The sequence below is a fragment of the Anas acuta genome, chromosome 28 (assembly GCF_963932015.1).
Source record: "Anas acuta chromosome 28, bAnaAcu1.1, whole genome shotgun sequence".
NCBI classification, from domain to species: domain Eukaryota; kingdom Metazoa; phylum Chordata; class Aves; order Anseriformes; family Anatidae; genus Anas; species Anas acuta.
Window position 1 is genome coordinate 1,116,324 of NC_089006.1, and position 17,754 is coordinate 1,134,077.

Consider the following 17,754-nt stretch of genomic DNA (forward strand, 5'->3'; position numbering starts at 1 on the left):
GGGGGGGGGGTCGGGGTCCCGTTACTGGGGTGCTTTGGGGGAGCTGGGGGGGTGCCATGGGGCACGGGGGGGGTGCAGGGGTCCCCTGCCAGCCCCATGGAGAGGTCACCCCACTACGGGTCCCCTAAATCTTGGCCCCAAACCTGGCCCCGATGGCAACATCCTGGGGACTGGATCTTAATGCCCGGTGCCAAACTGGTCCCAGTGCCGGTCCTGGTACTGGTCCCAGTCCCGGTGCTGGTCCCGGTGCCCACCCACAGCGCCTGGCACGGCGGCACCCTGGCAAACCGGGCGGGCGGGGGCAGGCAGGGACACGCTCACCCGCCACCGCCCGGCTCCCCGCGTGCCACCGGGGTCCCCGTGTCCCCAGGGTGTCCCCCCCCCCGTCCTATTTTTTTTTTGGGGGGTGGGGGGCAGGGTGGCTGCTGCGGAACGAGAAGGGAAACTGAGGCAGGGCCCTGCGCCCCCTCCCCAAAATACGGTGTCAGCCTCAAGGTGTTGCGCAAAGAGATGGAGACGTGGGGGGACCCCAAAATTGGGGCTGGGCCCAGCTGAACCCTTGGGGTCGGAGCATCATGGGGGGGTCCCCCCCACCCCAAAAAGCTGCCCCCCCCCCCCCCCCGCCCAGGCTCAGCGCTGGAGCAAGCGGGACCAGAAGCTGCTGGAGGCGGTGGAGAGGGGCGACGTGGGCAGGGTGGGGGCCCTGGCGTCCCGCAGAGCCGCCCGGCCCGCCAAGCTCAACGCCGCCGGGCAATCCGCGTACGTACGGACCCCCCCCCAAAACCCCCCAATCCTGGGGGGGGGGGACACAGAGGGGATGAGGAGGGGGTCAGGGTGGCAGCCACCCCTTGTACCCCCCCCTGCAGCCTCCACCTGGCCGCCGCTGAGGGGCTGACCGAGTGCCTGACGCTGCTGCTGGCCCACGGGGCCCCCCCCGATGCGCAGAACGATGATGGTGAGCGGGGGGCACCGTGGGGACCCCCCCACACTGAACCCCAGTTTGGGGGGGACACATTCGGTGTCCAGCCCCGGTGTCCCCTTGGGGTGACCGGGAGCGCACGACGTGCGGGGTTGGGGTGCGGGGTCCCCGGGGTCCCAGGGGTGTGGGGTGCCCGTGTTTGCAGCCGGGGGGGTGTCCCCCCCCCTGTTTGCAGCTGGGGGGGTGTTGTCCCCCCCCCCCCATGTCCCCGTGGCCCCCGGTGCCAGCCGCTCTTGCAGGCAGCACCGCGCTGCACCTGGCCACCATCGGCTGCCAGCCCCAGTGCGTCAAGGTCCTGCTGCAGGTACCGGCCCCATGGGGACAGGGACGGGGACGGGGACACGATGGGGACAGGGATGGGGCTGGAGAGGGAGGTGGGATGGGAATGGGGTGGGATGGGATGGGATGGGAATAAACATGAAACTGAGAGTGGGATGAGGATGAGGATGGGGATGGGGACGGGGACGGGGACGGGGACAAGGACAGGGACAGGGACAGGGACAGGGAGTGGGATCAGGATGCGCATAGGGACAGGGATTGGGGTGAGAAGTGGGATAAGAATGGGGACGGGACAGAAATGGGGCTGACAACGGGGACAAGAAAAGGGATGGGGATGGGGACAAAGCTGGGAACGGGGCTGGGGGCGCAGGGCAGGACCCCCCCAGCCCCCTTCCCGTGCCCCCGTCCCCCGCAGTACGGTGCCAGCACGCGCCACGTGGACAGGCAGCGCCGCACCCCCCTGCACTGGGCTGGTGAGTGCCAGGGGGGGCCCACCATGGGCTGGGATGGGTGGGGGGCTTCACACCTCGCCCCCCACCCACCCAGGGGGGAGCCGACCCCTGTGCTGATGCTCCCCCCCCCCCCGCAGCCTCCTCGGGCTGCACCTCCAGCGTGCTGCTGCTCTGCGCACACGGGGCCCCGCTGGACGTCACCGACACCGTGAGTGGGGACCTGGGGGGGTGACGGGGACCTGGGGGGGTGACAGGGACCTGAGGGGGTGACAGGGACCTGGGGGGGGTTACAGGGGCTGATGGAAGCTCTGTGCCCCCCCCCAGCACGGCCAGACCCCCCTGATGCTGGCGGCACGGGGCAACCACGCCGCCGTCTGCGCCCAGCTCCTGCAGAGCGGCGCCGACCCCAAACTCACCGACGGGGACAAGAAGTGAGCGGCCCCGGGGACACGGGGGGGGGACGCGTGTCCTCGTGTCACCGTGCCCCCCAGTGCCACCCCGCTGTCCCTGTCCCCATCCCGCAGGACAGCCCTGGACCTGGCCCACGAGCACGGTGCCACCGAGGCGGCCGCGCAGCTCCTGCACCACGGGGGCCACGGGCGCACGCACCGAGGTGAGCCCCCCCCGCAGCACCCCCACGGCCTCGCTCGGTGGTTTTTAGGAGAAAAAGGGGGAAAAAAGGGTTTTTTTATTCTCCTTCTGCCCGCAGAGAACGGATCTGGTGGCGCTGGGGACCCTGAGCTGCAGGTAGGGGGCTTGGGGTGGGGGTCCCTGGGGAACCGCGGTGTGGCCGGGGGGGGCTGCACCCCACTGCCTTGTCCCACAGGGCTGCAGCAATGAGGATGAGGAAGAGGAGGAGGAGGAAGATAAAAAGGAGGAAGAGGAGGAAGAGGAGCAGCGGGGCGAGCGTGGCACCCAGCACCCCACCGACCTCCTCCAGCAGGCGCAGGACTCGGCACGGCCCCCACCCAGCACCGGCAGCGAGGATGAGGATGATGATGATGAAGGCTCCTGCCTCGCTCCACCGGCTGAGCATGAGCTGGCGAGGAGGAGGAGGAGGAGGAAGGCTGAGGAAGAGCCCACGGAGCCGGGGGGGACCCGAGCCCCCCAGGAGGGAGCGGGACGGGGCGCGGAGGTGCAGGAGCTGCAGGAGCGCAACGGGAGGCTGGCGGCGGAGCTGGCCCGGCTGCGGCTGGAGAGGGGGAGGCTGCGGGACGAGCTGCGGGGGCTGCGGGGGCTGCGGGAGCGGGACCCCCCCCTGGGGGCGGCGGAGGAAGGGGGCAACCAGGTGGGAGCCCTGTGCCGGGCACTGGAGGCCAAGCGGGAGGAGGCAGCAAGGCTGCGGGGGAGGCTGGCGGCGCAGCGCAGGGAGCTGGAGGAGCTGCGGGAGCGCCTGGGGAGGGGGCTGCGGGGGGGGCAGGACGAGGCCGGCGGCCCCCTCCCCGATTCCTGCGTCCTGCAGGAGCTGCAGCGGAGGCTGGAGGCCCTGGCGAGGTCCCAGCACGAGGCCCTGCAGCTGGTGGCCGAGATGGAGGCCGAGGAGGCCGCGGGGAGAGGAGGGGACGGGGACAGCGGAGAGGGGACGGGGGGAGAGGGGACGGGGGGGTCCCAGCCGGGGGAATTGGGGGAACCGGGGGGGGCTCCTGGGGGGCTGCGGGAGCTGCAGGAGAGGCTGGAGGAGGCCAGGGCCGAGGCCGGGCGCTGGGAGGCCGCCGCCGCCGCCGAGCGCAGGGCCAAGGAGGAGGCGGAGGCCAGGGGGGCCCAGCGGGAGCTGGAGGCCGCGGAGCTGCGGGAGAAGCTGCAGGGGCTGCAGAGGACCCTGGGGGGGCTCCGCAACGCCCTGCGGGACAGGGAGGCCAAGGTGAGGCCGGGCGGATGCCCCCTCCCCGGCCCTGCGCCCCGTGGCCCCGTGCCGTCATTGTCCCCTTCCCAGCACTGTCCCCATAAGCACCTCGCTCCCATTGCTGTCCCCGTCATGGTCCCGTTCCCGTCCCCATCACCATCCCAGTGCTGTCCCCATTGCCATCCCATTCCTGTCCCATTTCCATCCCATCCCTTTGCTGTCCCCATCACTGCCCCATTCCCATCCCATTCCTGTCCCCATCCCTGTCCCCATCACCATCCCATTGCTGTCCCCATCCCATTCCCATCCCATCCCTGTCCCCACCACTGCCCCATTCCTATCCCCATCATTGTCCTATTCCCATCCCGTCCCATTCCCATCCTATCCCATTCCCATCCCATCCCCATCACCATCCCATCCCTGTCCCCATCCCTGTCCCCATCCCATCTCATTCCCATCCCATCCCTGTCCCCATCACCATCCCGTTGCTGTCTCTATCCCATTCCCATCCCATGCCATTCCTGTCCCCATCAACGCCCTATTCCCATCCCATCCCCATCCCACCCCATTCCCATCCCATCCCAGTCCACATCCCCACCCCATTCCCACCCCATCCCCACTCTCCCCCTTCCCACCCCACTCTCCCTCGTGGCCAGGACCCCTGGGGGGACCGCGCCACCCCCATTACCGGGCATCACAGCACCGTGTCCCCATCCCCATGTCCCCGTGGCCATGTCCCCATCCCCTTATCCCCCCCACGTCCCCCAAATGTCCCCCAAATGTCCCCCAAATGTCCCCGTGCCCCAGACCAAGCAGCTGCTGGCGGAGGCGGAGGCGCTGGCGGCGGCGGTGCTGGCGGCGCGCAGCGAGGGCGCCCGGCTGCGGCTGCAGCTCCAGGTGGGGCCGGGACCCCAAAAGTGTCCCCACGTCCCCCCCGACCCCAAAGGGACCCCATGGGGGACCCCAACCAGCCCGTCCCCGTGCCCCCCAGGTGCAGCAGAAAGCCCACCGGGACGTGGTGGCCGTGTACCGCAGCCACCTGCTCAACGCCGCCCAGGTAGGAGACCACACTCAGGTTTTGGGTGGAATTCCTGCAGAATTGGGTCAGGTGTGAAAAAAAAAGGGGGTTTTGGGGAGGTTTTAGGGGTTTTCGGCTCTCCCGCAGGGCTTCATGGACGAGGCGGTGCACGGGCGGCTGCTGCGCATCCTGCGGGCGGAGGAGTGGGGCCAGGACGCGGCCCGGCATTAAAACGGAGCTGGCGGCCCCACAGCGCGACCCCACAGAGCCTCGTCCTTTATGGGGGGGGACGGGGACATATGGGGGGGGGACACTGTGGGGTCTGACAGTGGTGGAGGGGTCGGGGCGGCTGCTGCTGCCCCGCAGAGGATGGTCCCACAAACAGCGGTCACACTGCACGGCCCCATAGTCCTGGCCCCACAGAGGTCAGGTCCACGGTGTCCCCCCCATAGAAGTCCCCCCTCCCCCCCCCGAGACCTGGCCCCATAGAAGCCCACACTACAGGAGCCCACCCCATAGAAGCCCCCCCCTAGAAACCCAGCCCCATAGAAACCTGGCCCCATAAAAGAACCCCCCCCAGAAACCCGGCCCCATAGAAGCCCACCCCATAGAATCCTGGCCCCATAGGAGCCCACCCCCATCGAAGCCCCCCCCCCCCGAGACCTGGCCCCATAGAAGCCCACCCTATAGAATCCCGGCCCCATAGAAGCCCCCCCCCAGTAGAAGCCCCCCCCCCCCAAGAAACCCGGCCCCATAGAAGCCCCCCCTATAGAATCCCGGCCCCATAGGAGCCCACCCCCATAGAAGCCCCCCCCCGAGACCTGGCCCCATAGAAGCCCCCCCCATAGAAGCCCCCCCCCCCTTGAAACCCGACCCCATAGAAGCCCCACCCTATAAAATCCCAGCCCCATAGGAGCCCAGCCCCATAGAAACCCCACCCCACAGAACCCCTCCCTACAGAAACCCCCCCAGAACCCCCCCAAAAAAACACCCCCCCAAAAGCGCCCCCCCCTTAGAAACCCCCCCACAGAACCCCAACCCCATCACCCCCCCCACCCCATAGAACCCCCCCCAAACCCCATTACCCCCCCAAACCCCATTATTCCCCCCCCCCAACCCCATATTTTCCCCCCCCCCGCCCCGTTGCGGCCGCGGCCGGGCTCGGAATTTGCCCCCGCTCCCTGGGCCCGGCCGCGGCCGCCATGTCCCAAGATGGCGGAGGCGGCGGAGCTGAAGGTGCGGGGGGGGGGGGACGCGGGGATATGGGGCTGGGGTCGGGCAGGGGGGGGACGTGTGGGGCCGAGGGGCTGGGGGCGAGCAGAGAGGGGTTGGGGGGTGATGGGGTTGGGGGGTTATAGGGGTGGGGGTGCGGGGTTAGGCAGTGAGGGGGGGGTGAGGGTGGAGGGACGGGGACGGGGGGAGAGGGGTTGGGGTGGGGGTTATGGGGTCAGGCAGGGGGATGTGTGGGGTGTGGGGTTGGGGACGGGTAGTGAGGGGGTGTGTGGGGCTGGGGGGTTAAGGTCAGGGAGTGGGGGGACGTGTGGGGCTGGGGACAGGCAGTGAGGGGTTGTGGGGCTGGGGTATGGGGTCAGGCAGCGAGGGAATAGGGTCAGGCAGGGGGGGGATGTGTGGGGCTGAGGGGTCTGTGGGGCTGGGGGCAGGCAGAGAGGGGCTGTGTGGGGCTGTAAGGACGTGTGGGGCTGGGGACAGGCAGAGGGGCTGTGGGGTTGTGGGGCTGGGGGTATGGGGTCAGGCAGTGAGGGAATAGGGTCAGGCAGGGGGGGGATGTGTGGGGCTGAGGGGTCTGTGGGGCTGGGGGCAGGCAGAGGGGGGCTGTGTGGGGCTGTAGGGACGTGTGGGGCTGGGGACAGGCAGAGGGGCTGTGGGGTTGTGGGGCTGGGGGTATGGGGTCAGGCAGTGAGGGAATAGGGTCAGGCAGTGTGGGGACGTGTGGGGCTGAGGGGTCTGTGGGGCTGGGGGCAGGCAGCGAGGGGCTGTGGGGTTGTGGGGCTGGGGGTATGGGGTCAAGACATGGGTCTATGGGGTCTATGGGGCTGGGGACAGGCAGCGAGGGGCTGTGTGGGGCGGTGGGGATAGGGTCAGGCTGTGGGGGGCCGTGTGGGGCTGTAGGGACGTGTGGGGCTAAGGGTATGGGGTCAGGCAGCCAGGGGCTGTGTGGGGTTGAAGGGACGGGGACAGGCAGTGAGGAGCTGTGGGGTCTGTGGGGGGCTCTGGCGGGGGCTGTGGGGCAGCAGAGGGGGCTATGGGGCCGTCAGCGAGGGGATGGGGACTGTAGGGTACCGAGGGGGATCTGTGGGGCAGGGGGGGAGCGAGACAGCGCCGGCAGGCGTGGGGCAGCTTAGGGTTTTTTTTTTAGGGTTGTGGGGGGGGGGAGCTGGGGACGGGGCTGGGGGTCTCGTCCCGGAGCAGCGGGATCCTCGCAGCCCCTCCGCGGGGGCACCCTGGGGGGCTCGGGCACGCGGCGGTGGCAGCGGCGAGGAGCGAGGAGGTGGCGGTGCTGAGCCCCCCCCGACCCCATTTCGGGGGGGGGATTTTATTTCTATGGGGCCAGCAGGAGCAGCGGTGCCACGGGCACGGCGCGGGACCCCACAGCGCCGGCAGCGGCCGGGTTCCAGCCCCCGCCACTTTCTTCTTCTCGTTTTTAGGACTCAGCGCGTGTAACCGCCCCCGCCCACCCGGCCGTGGAATAGGAAAAATTGCCCCCGGTAACTAATTCCAAAGCTGAGTTTTTTTTTTTTAATTACTTTTTTTTTTTGGTCCTCGCCGGCTTTTGAGCCGTTTTCCCGCAGGCCGTGCTGTGGGGTCGGGGCTGTAGGGTCGTTTTTTGGCAGCAGGAGCGGGGGCGCAGTCTTTTCACTCGGCGCCCTGCCCGAATTTTGGGGCCGTTTCGGTTTTCCTCCCTTCCCCTAAAACCCCCGTGTGGCTTTGTGGGGTCGGCAGCGGGCACCCCCCGAGCCCCGGTGCCGGCGTCCCTACATTTTGGGGACGGGGCTGGCCGGTTGGGGGCAGCCCCTTTTGCCCTTTGATGCCCCCAGAAGTGGGGCCGGGCACCGTTTTTGTGGTTTTCCTCCCTTCCTGGGTGTTTTTGGGACTTTTGCTCCGCGTCTCGGCTCCTCGGCCACCCCCTGGAGCCCCCCCCCGGAGCCAGCTCTGCTTCGAGCCGTTCCCCATCTGGGTCTCGTTGTGCGAGCGAGCCGAAAATCGGCTCGTTTCTCCTTAAAAAGCCCGCGGCTTGGCCCGGACCCCCGCCTTTCTTCCGAGGCCACCCGGTGCCACCGGTGTCCTGCTGCGGTCCCCTGGTGGTGACAGGGAGGTCCCGTGGGACCTCGGTGTCCCTCTTCCTTGGCTGCTCTGTTTTGGGGGCGCACGGCACGCCCTGCATCCATGGGGTGCCTCCGGCAGCCCCAAATCCTGCTTTTTTTTCCCCATCATTATTCAGGGGGCACCACGATCTCTCCGTGTGGCCGTCCTGAACCCTTTCTGGTGGGTCGGCAGCAATTAGTGCCATAATGACCCCATCCTATAACGACCCCATCCTATAACGACCCCGATGCGGGTCCGGGAGCCGTGGAGCCCACAGGGGGACCTTGGAGCTCTTTGGGCTCTGCTCGGGTCGGTTCCTAAATCGGCCCCACAGCAGCCCCTGGTCCCCGTCCCACGCGTCTCGTATCAGGGCCAAGGTGACCCCCCCGGCTCTGGGTACCCCCGGGGACCCTACAAACCTTGGGGGGTCACCGGAGCCCCGCGGGCAGCAGGAGCTGAGCCCCCCCCGTGGGCATTAGTGGGGTCTGGGCGCACGTGGGTGCCGGCGGTGCGGTGCCACCGGGCTCAGCCTCCCCCCGCCAGCCCGTGGTGGCCTCCGAGGCTGTGCCGGGGCTGGAGGGGGACAAAACCTGGAGCTCAGAGCGCAGAATTGGCCCTAAAAGCATCATTTTGAGGAGGGGGCCAACCCAAATGACCTCGGGGTACCGAGACGCGGCGCTCGGAGCGCCCCAAAAAAAAAAAAAACATTTCCACCTCTGCTGCCTCCCAGCCGGTCTGGCCACGACTCGGGGCCGGGCACGGCGGTGACGGGGACCCCCCCTGTTTTTTTGGGTCTTTTTTTGCAGCACATGGTTCTGAGCTTTAGGGTGTCGGAGCTCCAAGTCCTCCTGGGTTTCGCCGGGAGGAACAAGAGCGGGAGGAAGCACGAGCTGCTGGCCAAGGCGCTGCAGCTGCTGCGCTCGGGCTGCAGCCCCGCCGTGCAGATGAAGATCAAGGAGCTGTACCGCCGCCGCTTCCCCAGGAAAGCCCTGGCCCCCTCCGACCTCCCCGGCCTTCAAATCCCCCCCGGGCAGCTCCCCGCGGCCCCCGCTTTGCCCCCCAGCGCTGCCACCGCTGCTTCTACTTGCCCCCTGCCCTACGAGCGCGGTGCCGCCGCGGCGCCGCTGCCGCCGGCCCTGCTGCCCCCGCTGCCCCCCCTGGGACCCAAGCGCGAGGCGGACGCTCAGCACCTGGCCCCCCCGGCACACCCCGTGCACCCCGACGTCACCATGAGGAGGTTGCCCTTCTACGATGTCTACGATGAGCTGATCAAGCCCACCACGCTCGGTAAGTGCCGGGGGGGGGGGAGAGGTTTTGGGAATGTTTTGCGCCCCCCCCCGAGCCCTTCGGCGGCAGTGCAGGGCGTTTGTGCCCTCCTGATGCCCCCCTGGGGGGGGTTATCGGAGGTAGGGCAGGGTGCTGGGGCTGAACGGGCGGAATTTGGGTGATGTTGGCCCAAAATGAGGCGTGCCATCCCCCGGGGGGGTTGTGGTGCTGAGTGTCATCGTTTTTTCCCCCCCCCTCCTCCCCACAGCATCCACGAGCAGCCAGCGCTTCGAGGAGGCGCATTTCACCTTCGCGCTCACCCCGCAGCAGGTCCAGCAGATCCTGTCCTCACGGTGAGGGGGGCAGGGGAATTTGGGGGGGCCCTGGGGGGGCAGGGGAATCTGGGGGGGGTCCCTGGGGGGTCAGGGGAATCTGGGGGGGGTCCCTGGGGGTGCAGGTCCCGCGCTGTGCCCGCCTCTTGGCTCCGGCACTGGGGGACTGGGGTGGGTGTTGGGCAGGTGGGAGGCACGGTGCTGGCTCCGACAGGCTGCGGGGGGGGATTAATGGGGAAATGGGGTGAAAAATGGTCGCTGGGGTAAAAAAAAAATGGTTCTGGGGGTAAAAAAAATGGTTCTGGGGGTAAAAAAATGGTCCTGGGGTCACTGCCTGGCACCGGTGGGGTGCTGGGCTCCCTGGTGGGCTGAGCGCTTTCCTCCTTGCAGAGACCTCCTGCCGGGTGCCAAATGTGATTACACGGTGCAGGTGCAATTAAGGTAAGGCCCTAATTAAGCCCGCGTCCCCCTAACGAGTGCCCTCAGCTCGCTCCCCGAGCTGGTGTTTGCCCCTGCTGCGCTGCGGGGGCCTGGGGCGCTCGGCACGGCGGGCACCAAACCTGGGGAGCCCCGAATCCGGGGGTGCTGAGCCCCAAATCCGAGGGTGCTGAGCCCCAAATCTGGGGGTGCTGAGCCCCACGAGGCTGAGGGCGCCCGTCCTCGTCCCTCCTGCTGTCCCGTGCCCCTGCCCGTGCTCATTTTTGTATAATTTGGGTGCAGCCGGGCTGGGTTTCGCTCCGAGCTTTGCGCCCTCGTGCACGGCCCCCTCCGCTCCCCTCTCCGTTTTTTTTCGACCCGTTGCAAAAAGCAGAACGAGAGACCCAAAAAAAAGCTGAAAACGTGAACTTTTTTCACTCCCCAACCCAGCCGCTGCTCTTAAAGATGCGAGGAGAGCAAGGGGGGAAATAAAAAAAGGGAAAAGGGGAAAAAATGAGCGGGGCTGGGGAGGCTCGCACCCGACGCTCACCCCCTGGCAGAGCTCCCTCTCCCCAAAATGCCTCCCCAGAATGCCTCCACCTCCCCAAAATGCCTCCCCCTCCCCCAAAATTCCCCTCTTTTTCTCCCCCCCTGCCCCTCAGGTTCTGCCTGTGCGAGACCAGCTGTCCCCAGGAGGATTATTTCCCTCCCAATTTGTTCGTCAAGGTCAACGGCAAGCTCTGCCCCCTGCCCGTGAGTAAATCCCCGTCTCCCGTTGGCGTCCCGCGGGCTGAATCCTGCCCATCCCTCGCTGTGATGCCCGGGGGGGGGATTTGGGGGCTGTTGGGGTTTGATACCGGGGTCGTGGCAGCGCTCAGGGACCCGAGCTCGGGGGTCCCGGGGAGGATTTGGAGTCAAATTTGGGGTCAAGATGCTCTGGGATGCAGCACGAATCATCTTGGCGCGCGACGTACCGTGGGGACACGGGGCTGGGGGTTCTCCTATGGGGTCTGACCCCCCCCCAGTTTCCCCGGGAGGGGTTTTTTCCCTCGCTGTAGGAATCCTTTCCCTCCCCGCAGGGCTACCTCCCGCCCACGAAGAACGGCGCCGAGCCCAAGCGCCCCAGCCGCCCCGTCAACATCACGCCCCTGGCGCGGCTCTCGGCCACCGTCCCCAACACCATCGTGGTCAACTGGTCGGCGGAGTTCGGCCGGGTGGGTGAGCAGCCCCCAGGGAGGGGAGGGCGAGGAAATGAACCCCAAAATGACAAAATTAAAATTAAATAACATCAAACACCCCCCCCCCCTCCCCGGCCAGGCAGTGGCAACGCTGCCTCCGCACCGCACGCCGTGGATGTTCCCCGTGGGGTGCTGGCGCTGGGGAAGGGGGGGGACGTGGGGCTATATTTAGGGGGACAGCCGGTCCCGGGGGGGGGTCCTACGTGTCCAGCTGAGCCGTGGCCCCTCTCCTGCAGCACTACTCGCTGTCGGTGTACCTGGTGAAGCAGCTGACCTCGGTGACTCTGCTGCAGAAGCTGCGCGCCAAGGGCATCCGCAACCCCGACCACTCGCGAGCCCTCAGTAAGTGCCCTGGGGGGGGCCCTGGGGCAGGGTTGGGGGCCTGGTGCTTGTGGGGCAGAGCAGGGGGGGCTCCTGGAGCCTGTGGGGCAGAGCAGGGGGGGTTTCTGGTGCCTGTTGGGGGGCTCCTGGTGCCCGTTGGAGGGCTCCTGGTACCCATGGGGCAGGCCAGGTTGGTGTGAGCGCACGGGGGCTCCCCGTGCCCATCCCTGCCCAGCCCCCCCTGCCCGTTGAGCCCCCTTTTTCCGAGCGTTAACCCTGCAATTTTGGCTAAGGAGGGTCACGGTTTGAGTTAAAATCCTGTTAATTTCCTTTCAGTCAAGGAGAAGCTGACGGCCGACCCCGACAGCGAGATCGCCACCACCAGCCTGCGCGTCTCCCTCATGTGCCCGGTACGTCCCGGTGTCCCCCCCCTCTGTGAGACCACGATTTGTGCTTCTGCAGCCCCCCCTCCAGTGGGAAAGGCAGCCCTGAGCCCCCCCTGGCAGCAGAGCTGTCTCTCCGTGCCCTAAAATTGCCAGAATCGGCCCCAAACTGCCGGGCTAACCACACCGCCTGCTGCCCAAACCTTGACTCCTGCATTTTTTGGAGGGGGAAGTGAGCTGGGGGGGGGGAAATGGCCAAAACCCCCCCGGAAAGCTTCATTTCCCCTGCATTTAGCTCTCCCTTGATGTTTAATTCAACCTCTCGGTGGCCGTGCAGGGGACAGGAGAGGGGGCAGGACCCTTGGGGCCGTGAGGAGGGGGTCGCAGGACCTGTGGGGCGGTGAGGAGGGGGTCCCACGTTGCCAAATTCTCTGATTTCCCTTTCTGCCCCCCCCCAGCTGGGCAAGATGAGGCTGGTGGTGCCGTGCCGAGCCACCACCTGCACCCACCTGCAGTGCTTCGACGCGGCGCTCTACCTGCAGATGAACGAGAAGAAACCCACCTGGACCTGCCCCGTGTGCGACAAGAAAGCCCCCTACGACAACCTGATCATCGACGGGTGAGCCGAGGGGCTGGGGGGGTCACAGCTCCTGCTCCCCCCCCTGCTGCTCACGTGCGTGGGCTGCAGCCCCGGGTGACCAAAAATCCTGATTGCCACCCCCCCAGCACTGCTCCGGGGCCAACCTGGAGAGGTTTCCCGAAAAAACAAGGAGCCTTTGTCCGAATTTTGGCCTCCACACCAAGGGGGGGGGGAGCTGCTGGAGCAGGGCCCGGCTGTGGGCTGGGTTTTGGAGCAGTCGTTTTTTGTCTCCCCTCTTCGACCACCAGCTCGGGGGCGTCCCAGCCCCGCGTGTCCCCATTTTTACACCTTGGTCCCGGTGCTTTCTGCCCTCCCCAGCTCACCCTCTTTTTTTTCCCCCCCCTGACAGGTTGTTCATGGAAATCCTCAACTCCTGCACGGACTGCGACGAGATCCAGTTCATGGAGGACGGCTCCTGGTGCCCCATGAGGCCCAGGAAGGAGAGCCAGGAGTTGTGCCAGCCCCCTGCCTTCAGCGGGATCGAGGGTACGGCCGCCGAGCCCTTTTCGGCCACCTCGTTTTGGGGACCCCAGCTCCTCCCTGGGGTGTGCCAAAAACGCTGCAGGGAGCCGGCCCTGGAGGCGAGGCTGCCGCTGGCCCCCCCCTTCTGAGCCTCATCCCTTTGCCTCCGCAGCCCCCTCGGTGTACACGGTGAGCCCCGAGGGCAAAACCCCCCCCGAAGGCAGGAGGAAGGTGGAGGTGATCGACCTCACCCTGGACAGCTCGTCCGACGAGGAGGAGCCCCCCGCCAAAAAGCAGCGCCCGGCCTCCGGGGGGGCTCTGCCGGCAGCACCCGGCCCCAAGGGGTGAGGCAGCACCCGGAGACCCCCAACCCTACCCCACCGGGACCCCCCCACAGCCCTGAGCCCTCCCGAACCCCCAGAGGTCATCCTGGAGGCACCGTCGAGGCCGGGATTTTATTTCCCTGGCGAAGCCCCCCGGGGAGCCCTCGGCCTCCTTCTGGGGGGGCTCCTCACCCCCTTGTCCTCTCGCAGGGTGCTCGGCGTCGACCCCCGGCCCTCCTCCGTGCTCCGCAGCCCCCCCGCGGCCGCGCTCGGCAGCGACTACCTGCCCGGCCTCCCCGGCCACGAGTACCGCGCGTCCTACCCGGCACCGGCGGAGCTGCAAGGTAACGGGGGGCTCACGGGCTGCTCCTGCACGTGCACGAGGGTCTTGGTGGCCACAGGGCCATCCTGGTGGCCACACGGCAATCCTGGTGGCCCCATGGCTGTCCTGGTGGCCCCACGGCAATCCTGGTGGCCCCACGGCTGTCCTGGTGGCCCCACGGCCGTCCTGGTGGCCATTCCAGTTCACCAGTTGCCAATTTGCCAGATATCGGGGTTTGGGAGCAGAGCTGGTGCTGGTTCCTGGTGCTGGGAGCAGCCCGAACCCATCTGTTGCCATCCCTGTGTTGGCACCGTTTGCCTCCCCCTCGTGCCAGAGGTTTATTCACCACCAGGAGATTGATTTATTTTTTTATTCATTATTTATTTTTATTTCTCTAGGTCTGGATTTGTTTTCCTTCCTTCAAAGTGAAAATCAGGTCAGTTTTTTTGGTTCCTTTTCCCTTTTTTCTTTTTTTTGTTTTCTTTTCCCCCTTTTCCCTCCTGACTTTTTCCCCCCCCCCTTCCCTCGGCAGCACTACAGCCCCTCGGTCATCACCTCCCTGGACGAGCAGGACGCTCTCAGCCACTTCTTCCAGTACCGGGGCTCCTCCGGCCACTTCCTCAACGTCAACCCCTTGGGTCCCGTGCTGGGGACGCCGCACGGCGGTGCCGTCAGCCCGGCCGCCGGCCGCATCAGCAGCATTGTCTCCGCCGGCGCGCTGCGCGAGGGCCACGGCGGCACCGTGAGCAGCAGCAGCACCACGCTGCCGGGCTGCCGGCCGGACATCATCTCCCTGGACTGAGCCAGAGGGTCCTGGGAGGCGAGGGCAGGGCTTCCAGGAGCTGCCTCGGGGCTGGCACGGACCCCACCGCGCCGCGGTTCCTCCCCGGTGCCCCCGAGGCTCTCGTGCCGGGGGCTGCCAGCGCGGCCGGGGCCGTGGGGGTGGCTGCGTGCGCCCCTTTAGGACGCTGGGCTAAGGGGTAGGGAGCAGCCCTGCCCGAAGGTTAGCTGCCCCCCCAAGCCTTTAAGGAGGGGTTTTAGGGCTGTTTGGATCCTTTAGGGTCCTGTTTTATGGAGCTAGGGGGGGGGCACGGCTCGTCCCAGCGAGTCCTGCCCTGCCCCGGCTGTGCCTCCCACCCCGGTCCTGGGAGCAAGGTGAGCTCCTGGTGGGGGGGGAAGGAAAAAAGAGGGAGAAAAAAAACCTCAGCGCTGAGCTGTGGGGGCCGTGGGGCCGAGCCAGCGAGGGTTGGATGAAGGAACGGGGCCTGGGGGGGCAGGGGGGGCTGCGCCCCGGCCAGGAGCGGGCTCTGCTCGCAGGACCAGGGGCGCACGAGGGACTTGGGGTGGTCCTGGGGCTTTCACCCCCATCGCCCCCAGCAGATGTTTGTGGGTTTGTCACCACCCCGCAGCTCTCCAGCCCCAGCCCCGGCTGGAAATTCCTTGGTTTTAAGGAAAAAAAGCGACGAGGGCAGGGGGCAAACCCTGGGGGGGGGGGCCGTGCTGGAGGAGGCTGCGCTCCCCCTAGGACCAGCCGTGCCCCCCGGCTGCGGTTCCAGCCCCAGATTTTTTGGGGGGTCGGGGAGCCCCCTGGGCAGGAGGGCAGCAGCGCAGCGCCCCAACCACGCTGCTGCCGCCGGGCTCAGCAGTGGCTGTTGTCATTTTTCAAACCTGGAGATTTTGTTTTTTCCTTTTTCCTCTTTTTTTACCCATTCCCGGCGCAGACCTGTACAGAGAGCAGAGGATTTCTCTATTTTTCAGTTGCAGCTTTTGTACGTAGGAAAACTCCCAAAGACTTCCCCCTCCTCCCGGAGCACCTGGACTGAAGGAAAAGGGGGGGGGGGGGGCACGGCGCCCATTGCACAAATTATTTATGTATTTAATCGTATTTTAGTTCCTAACCCTCCCAGCCACGACCCTGCTGCCTCCTGCCCCCCCCCAGCTCCTTCCCTTCCCCATTTCAGTACCGGGAGGTGCGGGGACGAGGCCAGGCTGGTGCGGGGACAAAGTGGCAGGAGTAGCAATTTTTTTTTTTTTTTAATTTTTATTATTTTAGCACCTTTTTAACTGCTCCTCGCTGAGTTTTGAAGGCTGGGCCCCGTTGGCGGTGTTCTGCTCGGGCAGTTTCTTATTTTCTTGTATCGCACCCGCGGGGACTAAGCCAAGGCAATAAAAGCAACAAACCCAACACCCAGCCGGGGGGGGGGCACCTTCCCTGCGTCGTGTTGGGGTGGGGGGGAGCCAAATATTGGCTGTGTAAGGCAAGGGCTGGGGTACCTGGCCCCTAAAACCCCCTTTTTGGGGGGATTTGGGTGCAGCCAGCGCCACCCAGGTGCTGCCCGAGGGTCCCTCTCCAATTGAGGGGGGGGGGCGAGGGGGGGGAGTGGATCCAGCCCTTCTTGCTGCAGGCTCCTCTGCTCATCGGGGACCCCCAAGAGGCTGCTCCCCCTGCCCCAAGCCATGTCCCCTGTCCCCCCCCCCCAGGTCACCCCCCTTGTGTTGTCCTCCCCTCTCCATCCCCCCAGCCCTTGGCAGCAGAGCGCAGCCCCCCCCGGGTGCCATCCCTTTATTCCCAGCCCCCCGACACTGCCTCAGGGCCCGTTTGGCCCCCGTTTTGCCCCCCCCGGGCCTCCAACCAGAGCCGAAGGGCGAATTTGGTGCCGGTGCTGACGCGCTCCACGTCCTCCCCCTCGGCGGGGGCCACGTTCAGCAGCATGGCCGTGGGGAGCTGCACGGCACGGGGCGAGCCCCCGCTCACCTCGGTGATGCTGGGGGGGGACACGATGGTCACAGACCTCTTTTTGTCCCCTGTGTCCCCCCCCAGTGGCTCCTTTGTCCCCCAGCCTCACCTGATGGAGGCCGGGAGGGTGCTGGGGACGCGTCCGGGTCTCCCCGCGCCGTCCTCGGTGGCCGCGATGGCCTCCAGGACGCGGGGCTCCAGCCAGGCGTAGGCGCTCACCTCGGCCTCGCTGGGCAAATCCTGGCCTGAAACCCAAAGCGGGGGTCGGGGGGGGGCAAGAAAAAAAGGAAAAAAAGGAAAAAATTAAAAAAAAAGGATTAAAAGGGGGCTGACCTCCAGCTCCTCGTGGGGCTCCTGGGAGCGCAGCAGCAGGTAGGCGACGATGTGGTGGCGGCGCGGGGGCCCCCGGCTCAGCATGGGGGGGTACACGGACTGCAAAATGTTTTTGGGGGGGGTCAGTGGGTTGGGGGGGGGCACGGTGGAGAGGTTGGGGAACCGGGGGGGTGAAGGGGGGGGGGGGGGCTGTTACCTCCCAGAGGCCGAGCAGCCTCCAGGTGAAGGTGCCAGCGGCCAGGCGCAGCCCCGTCTCCTCCTGCAGCTCGCGCAGCCCCACGGCCAGCAGCTGGGGGGGGTCAGGGATGGGTGTGGGGGGGTCAGGCACCCACACAACCCCCCCAGGAGCCCCCCAGGTGCCGTCCCCACCATCCTCACCTCCTCATCGGGCTCCACGTGCCCACCTGAAGAGGAGGAAAAGCGGCTTGGAGGCACCCGGGGAGCGGCAAATTCGGGTGTGCGTGGGGCGGATTTTGGGTGGGGGGGTCCACACCTTTTTGCCCGCCCCCCCCCAACAAAGAGGCTCACCGGGAGGCACCCAGACGTTGGGGAAGATGCTGAGGCCGTGGGGGCGGCGGGTGAGGAGCAGGGGGCCCGTGGCCGCCTGCAGCAGCACGGCCACCGCCGCCTCCACCCCGCGGCCTCGCGGCTCGGCGGCCACCGGCGACCCCAGGAGCTTGGCGGGGCAGAACGGGGGTCTCTGGGGGGGTCAGAGGTCAAAGGGGGGGGTCAGGGGACACCTGCTGGGTTTGTGTCCCCCCCCCCAGAGCTTTCACGCACCCCCAGGACAGTCTCGGTGGAGCCGGGGAAGGCGGCGTCGGAGAGGAGGAAGCGGCGCGCTGCAGGGCGCAGCTCACCGCAGCCAAATCCTCGTGCGGGGCGCAGAAAGAGCCGGTGACGCTCTAAAAATAAGGGGGGGGGGGCACGGGGGGGGGAGCCCCAGCAATGAGGGGGGGGCTTGGGGGGGTCGGGGAGGGGGTTGGGGGGGGCTGGAGGGGGCCTGGAGGGGGGTTTTGGAGGGGGTCTTGAGGGGTTTGGGGGGGTCTTGGGGGGTTCGGGGGGGTCACCGCTGCCTCCTGCGCACC

General features: G+C 67.1%; 3 protein-coding genes across 4 annotated transcripts; 2 read left to right on the top strand and 1 right to left on the bottom strand.

Annotated features, from left to right (window-relative positions):
- The first annotated feature begins 626 nt into the window (after window positions 1–626).
- On the top strand, window positions 627–5,138 carry ANKRD35 (ankyrin repeat domain 35). Its single transcript, XM_068662715.1, has 12 exons — window positions 627–955; window positions 1,219–1,283; window positions 1,674–1,731; window positions 1,848–1,918; window positions 2,035–2,141; window positions 2,235–2,323; window positions 2,420–2,457; window positions 2,537–3,571; window positions 4,361–4,450; window positions 4,545–4,610; window positions 4,719–5,025; window positions 5,121–5,138. Exons 5-11 carry the CDS (start codon window positions 2,053–2,055, stop codon window positions 4,800–4,802), a joined length of 1,491 nt encoding a protein of 496 aa, XP_068518816.1. The 5' UTR covers window positions 627–955; window positions 1,219–1,283; window positions 1,674–1,731; window positions 1,848–1,918; window positions 2,035–2,052; the 3' UTR covers window positions 4,803–5,025; window positions 5,121–5,138.
- Window positions 5,139–5,709: 571 nt separating this feature from the next.
- Window positions 5,710–15,782, top strand: PIAS3 (protein inhibitor of activated STAT 3). 2 transcript variants are annotated; one of them, XM_068662879.1, is made up of 15 exons: window positions 5,715–5,807; window positions 7,238–7,297; window positions 8,702–9,182; window positions 9,430–9,514; window positions 9,884–9,934; window positions 10,573–10,663; window positions 10,990–11,124; window positions 11,385–11,490; window positions 11,806–11,879; window positions 12,311–12,471; window positions 12,842–12,978; window positions 13,127–13,298; window positions 13,488–13,621; window positions 13,998–14,035; window positions 14,132–15,782. In XM_068662879.1, exons 3-15 carry the CDS (start codon window positions 8,705–8,707, stop codon window positions 14,399–14,401), a joined length of 1,932 nt encoding a protein of 643 aa, XP_068518980.1. In that variant the 5' UTR covers window positions 5,715–5,807; window positions 7,238–7,297; window positions 8,702–8,704; the 3' UTR covers window positions 14,402–15,782. The 2 variants fall into 2 exon arrangements, with proteins under 2 accessions (XP_068518979.1, XP_068518980.1); XM_068662878.1 differs by lacking the exon at window positions 7,238–7,297 and having other exon boundaries at window positions 5,710–5,807.
- Window positions 15,621–17,571, bottom strand: NUDT17 (nudix hydrolase 17; the record flags this gene model as incomplete). The annotated part of the gene is given in 9 exon segments (XM_068662577.1): window positions 15,621–16,364; window positions 16,446–16,563; window positions 16,566–16,581; window positions 16,670–16,768; window positions 16,866–16,958; window positions 17,048–17,073; window positions 17,198–17,369; window positions 17,450–17,505; window positions 17,508–17,571. Coding segments are annotated over 9 exon segments (846 nt in total), but the record flags the coding sequence as incomplete, so codon positions are not given.
- Window positions 17,572–17,754: the final 183 nt, after the last annotated feature.

Bases quoted from the DNA above. Each gene is read 5' to 3' on its own strand.
- ANKRD35 (XM_068662715.1), top strand. From the start codon at position 2,053: ATGCTGGCGGCACGGGGCAACCACGCCGCCGTCTGCGCCCAGCTCCTG. The intron at 4,451-4,544 runs GTGGGGCCGGGA...CGTGCCCCCCAG, and splicing joins GGCTGCGGCTGCAGCTCCAG to GTGCAGCAGAAAGCCCACCG. The intron at 4,611-4,718 runs GTAGGAGACCAC...GCTCTCCCGCAG, and splicing joins ACCTGCTCAACGCCGCCCAG to GGCTTCATGGACGAGGCGGT.
- PIAS3 (XM_068662878.1), top strand. From the start codon at position 5,784: ATGGCGGAGGCGGCGGAGCTGAAG. The intron at 10,664-10,989 runs GTGAGTAAATCC...CCCTCCCCGCAG, and splicing joins GCAAGCTCTGCCCCCTGCCC to GGCTACCTCCCGCCCACGAA. The intron at 11,491-11,805 runs GTAAGTGCCCTG...ATTTCCTTTCAG, and splicing joins CGACCACTCGCGAGCCCTCA to TCAAGGAGAAGCTGACGGCC.